General features: G+C 46.3%; 1 protein-coding gene across 1 annotated transcript in view; it reads left to right on the forward strand.

Moving 5' to 3' along the window:
* Window positions 1-218: 218 nt before the first annotated feature.
* LOC311359743 (uncharacterized protein) overlaps window positions 219-11,115 on the forward strand; it is a gene marked incomplete at both ends in the record, with an annotated part of 31,619 nt that continues 20,722 nt past the window's right edge. The window contains 4 exons of the mRNA XM_084479790.1: window positions 219-512; window positions 1,723-1,916; window positions 9,855-10,041; window positions 10,817-10,999. Coding sequence (XP_084335916.1) covers window positions 219-512; window positions 1,723-1,916; window positions 9,855-10,041; window positions 10,817-10,999 — 858 coding nt within the window. The remainder of the gene's footprint in view (window positions 513-1,722; window positions 1,917-9,854; window positions 10,042-10,816; window positions 11,000-11,115) is intronic.

Here is an 11,115-nt window from a genome sequence, read left to right on the forward strand (position 1 = left end):
ATAGTGTTGTGCGAAGGCGAAGCGTTGGGAATGAAAGATGCGTTCCCGACCGGACAACCTAGATCACCTTACCTGAAGACTCGCCCTCTTCGGGTGGGAATGGTGTCTTTCCTACAGACTTGAACTAACGGGAAAACGAAGCATAGCGTTCAAATACAAAACAATGGATATTCATTTTGAATTGAACTGCGGATTGTGTTGACACATAAGCTACAACTATGGCAGCGGAGAACACGCTTCTCGCGGCAAGGCAGGGCGACGTGCAAGTCCTGAAGGGGCTTTTAGGGACCAATGAACTGAACGACGACGTGAAGGATGTCCTGGGAGCGTCACCCGTCCACCACGCCGCCCGGGCCGGGAAGCTGTCATGTCTGCGTTTCTTGGTGGAGGAGGCAGGCTTGTCGGGGAACACTGTGGCCAACAATGGCGCCAGTCCGGCGCACGACGCAGCGGCCACGGGCAACCTGGCGTGTTTACAGTGGCTGCTGAACCAGGGTGGATGTCGACCCGAGGTGAGCGTGTGGAGGTCCATCCGTAAGAACATCAACACAGACTCTTGCCTGTATCTATTAGATTTAATTGGTACATGCTAATTCACTAGATTGACTGCCATTAGTTGGAGCCGTCATTGCCAATTTCATCCCCCAAGTAAAACACTAACGTTTGAATTAAAATGCACAGCACACTCATTTCCTCTTCCTATAAAGCTTTTCTCAGTGATGGACAGAGATAGCAGGCAGTGTAACGTCATGTTAAGTACAGTGAAACAGACCAGTGTTCATAACTGAGGTTGTTTTTGTTGGCATTGCAGGACTGCAGCACTGCGAGGACATGTGTCACATGATATTAGGGCACACTAGCAGCAACACACCTTTATACCCTGTTGCGTTCAGCAATAACTCTTTCTGGAACATATATAAAATGTCATGTCACCTGAGTTACATGAGGTCAGCTGGTAGCTCAGTGTTAGGAAATGTGTGGGCATAAGTTAGCTATAACAATGCTAACTAATGATTTATTAGGCCTAGCTTACTGTTAGAAATCCACTGTTATGTTATGGAACTGTAATAACCGCTGTAGCTGTTTTTACCAATAACAGAAATAGTTATAACCACTTTTTTTTAAATAAACAATAACAGTGATGAAAAATCAAGATAATTGCAGATCAAACTGTATACTCTCACTCTTATTATGGGAAGCGCTCTCTCTATTCCAGGTTAAAGGGTTCGCACAACCATTTATGGAGGGCCATAAAGAGCTGTGTGTACCTCTGTGAATATAGGCTGTGTGAGCATCTTTGTTGAGTGTGTTTATTACCCATGTCATGTGCATTCATTCTGTGCATGAACTGTCAGCAGTCTTACAGCATATTGGACAGTTTTGGGTCAAGAGCGGACAATACATTCAACCCATATGAAGACAATTATCTCAGACAGTAAAGTTGCATTTCCCATGAGCCTCATTTAGTTGCATCACAAACTAGAGCTGTTTTGGCTCTCTGATGCTATCGTAATTGTTGTTAAGATACTCAAGTGAAGTGCACGGTGCTTTGGCAACTTTGGTTTCCTTCATTATGGTCACATCAACACCCAACCATAGAGCAACCACCAGGAACACACCAGCCACTCTGGCCCCACGTTTGTGTTTGTTATCATTTGTGGAAGCACCTGTCAAATGTCCTCCATGATAACTGTTGTTGTTGTTGTTGTCGTTGACTCACAGGACAGGGACAGCTCGGGCGCTACAATCCTCCACCTCACATCTCGCTTTAGTCAGCACGAGCTCAGCGATTGGCTGCTCAAGAGCGGGGAGGTGGACCCCGGGGCCACCACAGACTCGGGGGCCCTTCCTGTTCACTACGCCGCTGCCAAGGGCGACCTGCCGTCCCTCCGACTGCTGCTGGGACACAGCCCAAAGTAAGACCTCCCTACTGCTGGACCGGCCCTGGTGTGAGCCAGGGAACTAGCTCCTTGTCCAATGAAACTCTTTGTTTACTTTCCTTGAAGGTGGCCAACACCAGGTTAAACGTTGATGATATTGGCATAGGATGGTCATGCTATATGTACACAAATGTCATTCCAAACTTTATTTTGTACTAGAAATATGCCAGTGCAAAGCTGTACTTGTGACTTTAGACTACTAAGGATAAGGTGATTTAATTGATATGGAAAATGATATGGAAATCGGGGAACATTTTAGAACAAACCCTCCCTCTCTTGGGGTTCAGAAGCACATCATTGAACTCATTATTTGCTTGGCTAATTCCGAAGACTTTTGAATAAGCTTTCTGAAACTATTAAAGTTTCTTTACCCTCACAAAAGACTGAAAGCCAGCAGCCAAATGCGACTTTGAGGACCTCATGTCGGTGGTCCTATCTATCTATCTATCTATCTATCTATCTATCTATCTATCTATCCATCTATGATCTGTCTGGAGCCACTTATGGTTGCAAGGAATTTATGACTTGGGTATCAAATATGAAAGCATTGTGTCAATGTGGTATTATTATTAATTTATTATTATTATTAAGTTATGACAGAGAGGTTTTTATTGACTATTGTGAAATACTTATACTAACCCTAACCCTACTAATATAATGGTGCTTTGCTTAAAACCATTTTTTAGCTTGTCTGTTAAGTGTTTTTCTAATTTGCTGCGACACCCAGAATGTATGTGTGAGAGTTTGTGTGTGTGCACGTGTCTCTGTTTATGTTAGCATGTGTGTACATGTGTCTTTGTGTATGTTAGTGTGTGTGTGTGTGTGTGTGTGTGTGTGGAAGGGATGATGTGCACACACATTGCACCGTCGCTCTCAATAGCAGATTTCCTCTCAGTGTCACACACACACACACACACACACACACACACACACACACACACACACACACACACACACACACTAGCAGGTGATTACCTTGAGATGAATGTAGCTGCTAATCAGTGCTGTGTCAGAGGACCCGTCCCTCGTAGAGATAGCACGACCATATGGGCCCCTGATGACAGGCATTGTCATGACGCATAGCACTAGCATTAGCCTGAGTAGTCCTTGTCAAGCAGAGACTAGCTTGACCAATGACAGATGACACACACAACCCTTAAAGCGCACAATATGAGCACACACAAAAAGCCACAATAGGTCAACCAGGAGTGACTTGCTGGTGCTCCAGTGTATACAGTGTCAGCCGGATACTTTTATGGGGGACTTTTATTTTGAAGAAACATACACCCTGAATGAATATTAATAATTGTAAAGAAGGCGACTGATACCGGTTCTGAAGGTTCAGAGTTTCTTCAAAGATAACATACGACTTTGACGGCGGTTTGGTGATCAGTAATTGACAACACCTGCCAACTGCTGTACCTCACCTGTCTATTAATCAGGTCAGAGAGCCACGCCCCCTTTTCTCCCAGGGTTAAACCACCCAGACTGCCACAGTCTTTAATATTGCTTTTATCAAACCTGTGATATACCCAACACATCAAATCCCATTGGCATTGATTTTGAGGATTTACTTTGTGCTGCACTGGGTATGAAGTCGGCCATATAAAAGAGAGCCATATAAGTCCAGGGTTTTACATGAAGATGTGTTTTGCATGAGGAAGTGAAGGGGACTCCTCCTTACTCTGTGGCACTGGGTATGAAACCAGCAGGTCCTGTCAAGCAAAGTTGTGTGAATATCAATCAGATCTGTTGAGTAAACAGAGATGGTATCTATGGTATCCATCCCATAGTTGCGGAAATAGAGGAAGAACTCTTGTTGCTGTCAGATAAGCCACATGAAAATAGGCGTGAAAGTCAATACTTCTTGTCTCTCCAGGGATGGACAGTTCGTGAAGGTTTTCCTGATCAATCACAACATTAATTTCCATAAGATTATTAAATAGAAGCAACTTCATTAAAATAATATCGCCAAAACATACTTTTTTGACGGTTTGACAAACATGTGCTTATTGAAAGATAGCGAATACACAACAGAAAATCATTGTCAGCCAAACGAGTAAGCATATATTGCAGTGCATCGTGGGATACAGATCAGCTGGGGAACGCCATAGCAATAGCAATAGCATTGCTTTAACTCATCCTTTGTGGCACTTGGCACTCTCACTTTTCTTTATCAGATTGAAAACCCATTCCATGCAAAACCACAGTTTTGCATGCAAATGCATTCTATTAACAGTTGACATTGGCCAGGTCTATTCACCTCAGTACAGTCAGGCTCCAGGATTAGTTTAAAGGACAATATTATAATTATCTTTGAGTTCCACGGTGTCAACATTGCTTGAGCGTCATACGCAACACACGTCGATAGCCATGCTGTGTGTATTGAAAAGATTGACTGCTATGAAAGTGAGACGCCCAGACAGGCAGTCAGGCATACAGGAAGAAAGACAGGCAGGCATACTGACAGACAGGCAGTCAGGCATACAGGAAGTAAAGACAGGCAGGCATACCGACAGACAGGCAGTCAGGCATACAGGAAGTAAAGACAGGCAGGCATACTGACAGACAGGCAGTCAGGCATACAGGAAGAAAGACAGGCAGGCATACAGACAGAACAAGCTATTTAGCGGGAACTAAAACAACATCCGCAAAACCAGCTATCTCTCATTGGCTCAGTACAGAGACAACACTCCCTTTGTAATGCGCACCTAATGTGCCACTCGGCTATCAGGGTATGCAAACCCCGCTGGCGTCTCTGTGTGCCGGGCCCTCCTCGGAGCTCCTGACTAGCAGAGAGTGCGATGGAGCCCGAGTGGTTGTGTTTTACCTCGGCGGCGGCGGTGGCAGCAGCAGCAGCAGCAGCAGCTCTCCATATTGTGTGACCCCCGCACAGGTGCGCCACTGCTGAATCTTTAATGGCCTCTTGGGGACACGGCTCCTCGCCCCCTCCCCCCCCCTCCCCCCCCTCCCCCCATCACCAGCCATCCGCCATCCGCCTCCCCCCCCCCCTCCCATTCACCACCGCCACATTCACTGCTACTGTTTACCACGGTCGCCACGGTGACCCCACCAGCGGCACCCAGCGATAAGGCGTAATGAGAGGAAACAATTAGGCCTTGGAAACGGTGGGGGCGGGCTGCGGTGTGGTGTGTTCGACTGGCCGACTGGAGCTTGTGTGTAAGGTTAGTTTTGTTTTGAGGTCCAACTTGGCCGCTGAGAGATAGCGGCGGGGCGGCCCATCTATGTTTATCAGGCGACGCAGAGTTGGCGTTTGTAGTTTTATGAGGCTGTGACACTGCTGGGTGCTGCTTTGTTTTGGTCCGTCGGTGGTTCAGATGGGCAGCTTTCCCCCTGTAGATGACATCGTCAATTATGGCCACTATGAAAAATGTAGCGTCTTTTAGGTGTTGTTTCACTGGGTTGATATTCTTCATTACGGTTCTAGCTAAATATTGCACAAGGCCTACAGGTAGGCTTGACTATTGTGTCTTAGTATAGGGTTGAAAATAGTGAATATTGTGGCTCTGTCAAACCGGCATCCGGTCTGACAGAGCCAATCACACAATCACTCCTCTCTGTGTGAATGGCATCCCGGCAGAAGTATGACAATGATGTATTTGTTGATTTTGCTTCTATTAATAGAAACACACATCATTAAACGGGGCAAAGTTTTCATCCCCTGCCGCACGGTTTGAAACGGTTCCAAGGCCTTCCTTGTAGTAAACACTCTAACAGCGTTACATAACTGGAAATGCCTCGCGCTAGAGTAGCAGCCAACAGCTACTCCAGTGTGAGGAGGGGCCGCGGTGGCCCCCAGGAGAACGCTGCCATAAATCCCACAGAACTATTCAAGCTGGTGCCCTCGTTAGGCATGTCACCGTCTTCTGGAAGCTTCCAGAAGCTTCTGTTGAGGCCACACAGATGTCAAAGCTTTCTGCCAGATAGGGCTTGTTGTTTCATTAATGGATCACAACTCATTTGTGTTCCCCCTATTCATCCCACTATCGCAAAACCAACCTGTGTATGTGTGTTGGTGTCTGTGTGTGGTCCGTGTGGTCTGTGTGTGTGTGTGTGTGTGTGTGTGTGTGTGTGTGTGTTGGTGTCTGTGTGTGGTCCGTGTGGTCTGTGTGTGTGTGTGTGTGTGTGTGTGTGTGTGTGTGTGTGTGTGTGTGTGTAATGTATCTTTAGCGATAGCAGTGGTCTGGAGTAACAAAAGGCTGCGTTAATGACTGTACTAGACTAGAGTGATGTTGAGTCGAGGAGTGTGTGTTTGTGTGTGTGTGTGTGTGTGTGTGCGTATGTGTGCGTGTGCGTGTGTGTGTGCGCGTGTTTGTCAGGGGGTTGCAGACAGGTTATGTAATCAATCAGCCAAGATCAAGATCTGTTCAGCTAATTCCTGAATGAGTTTGTTGGGGTACGAGCAGAATGGACGTTGCCCACTGGAATATTCCGCAGAGTGAGTTGGCTGGCTCGCACTTGCCACGCGATGGACTGGTTAGGTCATGCAGGGAAATCAGTCTTAAGATTCAGATTAGCCTATTCACCCCCACAGACCTCTACTATATCCCTTTCATCTCCGGGCCAAGCTTCTACACAAGGCGCCTTTCTCCTGACGACGGGTCACTCAGACACAACAACAACATGACCTGTGTGGTTCTTTGCCAGCCTCGTAATGCCTTCATCCATCGCACGGGTCTGTCATCTGCACTGGTGGCATGTTATTATCATGGAGCAGACGCTTTTATCCAGAGCAAAGCCTCAGGGCCTTCAGGTAGGCTACAGACTTTGGGATTCGAACCCATCGCCTTTCTGCTGGGAGTCAAACACCTGACCTGGTCTTGACCGCCAGACTCTTCTGCCCCCCATGGACGACGTGGCACTTGACACATAACATAGTACCATACCATAGCCCAAAACAGACATAACCATACTATACCATAACATACCATAACCATACTAAACCATTACCATTCAATACCATAACATAACAATACAGTGCGGCTGCCACTGCAGTTCCTACTTCCATTGGGCTCCTCCAGACAACCCTTGCTCATTGATTGCTCAATGTGCAGCCTCACTCAGCCCTAGAGCCCGATCGGTCTGACTCGAGACAGGTGACGCTGCTTAAACCAGAGTTTTAATTGATAGCGTGGAACAATAGCCCGACTTGACACACGAAAAATATGTCCAGGTGAAATTCAAGCATATATATTTTTCTCAGAACTTCTTAAATTATTGAGAAGGAAAAGCTATTGAGAATGCCACAAGCTCTTATGTGACATGAAAACCATTACCCTGACATCACTTACCACGTAATTAAAAGAACATTAGCTTATGTTTCCTCGTACCCATGCACATACTGGTAATTGTTACCTAGCCCCCATGCACATAGTGGTATAGGGCAGAGCACAACCTGGTGTTAACTTTAAAGTCATTATGCTGATACATTAAGATGGATTAAGTGACAGAACAAACAAACAAACACATAACACATATCTCTTGCATTGGCCGATGTGTGTCTTTGAGTGACACGGTGACTGACTAGAGTATCGTTTAAGTTCTGGCCACGCAAGGCTGACCTCATTGTCCTTGCCTTTGAAATCCACCCCTCTTCCTCTACTACGAGGCTCTTCTGGAGCCTAGAAGATCCGGCCGGGTCTCGTAAACACATGTATGCGATTTAAAAAATGATGCTTCAGGTATTGAGTGTGTGGTTTGCCATTGTTACGGTTGGTTCCCTGGGTTTGAGGTGGGATCAAAGGCGTACTTTTCATATACACGGTTGTGTTGCGGGTAAACTCCAGCCCACTTTGGTTACACTCATGAATAATGGATCCTGCTGCCCACTTCCTGATGATAGAACTACAGATTACTTCCCCCCTCTTAGAAATTTGAAATATTTAACATCAACGTGGTGCTGTCTCCTGTTGTCACGTTGTTCTTACCTTAACTCCCCTCCAACTAGTTGTTCAGCTGCCTCAGCTGGAATCTGATTTGTTATCATTTGTTATCATAATTAGAAAAGGTCATTTATCACATAAATTATGTGCATTTCCTACGGTCACAATTAAATATGTTTAAAGTTGTATTCAAATTGCTGTATTTTATTTTGTATTGATTGATCAAATGAACTAAAAAAAATTTGTTTATTTTAAGTTAGTAGCGATTTCCACCTGCTATCTGAACCAATCAGAATGTAGAGTACCCACAATGCTCAAATTAATTCTTAACAACAGCACCACCTCCGGTGAAACACTGCATACTACAAATACTCTTCATGATTGGCTGATATTGTGCCAGGTGGTTTCAGTTTCCATACAGACTGGTGTTATTCTGAGTTGTTCTAGAAACATCCCTCTGATCTCTGAAGGGTTAGGGTTAGGGTTAGAAACTGCTTACCGATGCCAGCGTTCTCAACATTGGAAAGCACAAGATTTAAACCCAGGGAGCTTACAGAGTTTGATTTAGAGCATGCGTAGAACTGGTTACTGGCACTAATGTGAGCTCCTAAAGCCCTTTGAGCCTTCAGCCACAGGTCCCGTCCTATGTGGTTAAAGGTCATTTGTCTGGACCTAACCTCTGTGACCTTTGCTCTTCTTTCTCCACCCCTCATTCTCCCTTTCCCTCTATTCTCAATCTCTATCTCCCTCCCTGTTCTGTCTTTCCCACTCTCCATTGCTCTCTCTCCATGTTTTCTCCCCCCCCCCCTCCTCTCTCTACCGCTCTCTCTCTCTCTCTCTCACTCTCCCTTCCTCTCACTCTCAAACACCCCCCTTTCTCTCTCTCTCTCTCTCTCTCTCTCTCTCTATCTCTCTCTCTCTCTCACTCTTATCTTCCCCCCCACCAGTGCATTTCTGGCACTTCTGTGTGTGGTCTGCCAATGGCTCTACTTACTCAGCTTTGCTGAACCTATCTCCCCACATCTTTGCAGCTCTCTCTCTCTGTCTCTCACTTGTTCGCTCTCTCCCACTCTGTCTCTGTCTCTGTCTTTGTCTCTCTCTCTCTCTCTCTCTCTCTCTCTCTCTCTCTCTCTCTCTCTCTCTCTCTCCCTCTCTTCCCAGTAGTAAACTGAAGCTAGTGCTGGAGTGTTAATCCTCTTGGAAGACGTGGTCGGTCACTTGTTCCCGTCCAAATAAAGAAAGGGTTTATGGGATTTAAAGCTGTGTGTGTGTGTGTGTGTGTGTGTGTGTGTGTGTGTGTGTGTGTGTGTGTGTGTGTGTGTGTGTGTGTGTGTGTGTGTGTGTGTGTGTGTGTGTGTGTGTGTGTGTGTGTGTGTGCGTGCGTGCGTGTGCTGTTTTCTGAATGGTGGACCTCCTGCTGTGACAGGGAAAACCTAGGACTAGTCGGGTGACCTCTCAGTGGCGGGGAGGACGACTTCCATTAGAGAGAGAGATACTTAGAACCTGAGAGAGAGATGAGATAATTAGCTGGGTTTGCAAGATCCACAAAAGCTGTACTGTCTGTCTGTCTGTCTGTCTGTCTGTCTGTCTATTTGTCTGACTGTCGGTCATTCATAATAGACAACGTTTTCAAATTAGCAATGTATTCAGATTTCTATAACGTGTGTGTGTGTGTGTGTGTGTGTGTGTGTGTGTGTGTGTGTGTGTGTGTGTGTGTGTGTGTGTGTGTGTGTGTGTGTGTGTGTGTGTGTGTGTGTGTGTGTGTGTGTGTGTGTGGGGGTTGTGTTGTGAAACTGTCCAGAACCCTATCGCTAACCGCATTTACTTTGTTGCATTTAACCCGATCACATCATAGTATTTATAAGTATATATCATTTTGTGGCTGGAAAGAAATTGTGTTTCTGGGGCAAAGTGAGTGTATCCTCTTAAAATGCTTAAAATGCCGCTCCGAAAGGTGCTTCAAAATAAACGCCTTCGCTTAATGGAATGTATTGTACTTTGCTTCCTGCAGTGTTGTCAATTACCAAACTAAGAATGGTGCCACGCCCTTATACCTGGCCTGTCAGGAGGGCCACCTGGAGGCCGTCCAATACCTTGTCAAGGACTGTGGGGCGGAGCCAAGCATCCGAGCCAATGACGGCATGACTCCGCTGCATGCCGCCGCCCAGATGGGCCACAACACCGTCATCGTGTGGCTGGTATCTTGGAATGTCAGAGATCTGTAGTTTGCATTCGGATCTGTAGTTCACATACTGAAAGAGATCTGTAGTGGTGCACATCACATCAGACACCTGTAGTTCACATACTGAAAGAGATCTGTAGTGGTGCACATCACATCAGACACCTGTAGTTCACATACTGAAAGAGATCTGTAGTGGTGCACATCACATCAGACACCTGTAGTTCACACACTGAAAGAGATCTGTAGTGGTGCACATCACATCAGACACCTGTAGTTCACATACTGAAAGAGATCTGTAGTGGTGCACATCACATCAGACACCTGTAGTTCACACACTGAAAGAGATCTGTAGTGGTGCACATCACATCAGACACCTGTAGTTCACACACTGAAAGAGATCTGTAGTGGTGCACATCACATCAGACATCTGTACTTCACATACTGAAAGAGATCTGTAGTTCACACCCCGAGCTGTAGTTCCCATCACATCAAAGGTTAGATTAGTTTACCTCCCAAACTGCAGTTCACATCACATCAGAGTACTGTAGGTCAGAGACTCACCCTTTGGAACAGCTCAAAGTATAGTGCACACACACACACACACACACACACACACACACACACACACACACACACACACACACACACACACACACACACACACACACTTACGCTATATTTACACATTACATGATGCAATTTATGAAATGAATATATCTGAATATATATTTTAATTCAACCATTGAACATTTCCTAAGGGGTTCCGTGTCTCTGCTCCTCCCTCCTCTCAGGTGAGCTTCACGGCGGTGGGTCTGTCGGACCGGGACGGGGACGGGGCGACCGCCATGCACTTTGCGGCCAGCAGGGGCCACGCTAAGGTGCTGAGCTGGCTGCTGCTGCACGGCGGGGAGATCGTCACGGACAGCTGGGGAGGAACGCCGCTTCACGACGCCGCCGAGAATGGAGAGCTGGAGGTCAGAGCGAGAGAGAGAGAGAGAGAGAGAGAGAGGGAGAGAGAGAGAACGGAGAACTGGAGATCAGAGAGAGAGAGAGAGAGAGAGAGAGAGAGAGAGAGAAGAGCTGGAGGTCA

Source organism: Micromesistius poutassou (assembly GCF_964030765.1).
Source record: "Micromesistius poutassou genome assembly, chromosome: 15".
Taxonomy (NCBI): Eukaryota; Metazoa; Chordata; class Actinopteri; order Gadiformes; family Gadidae; genus Micromesistius; species Micromesistius poutassou.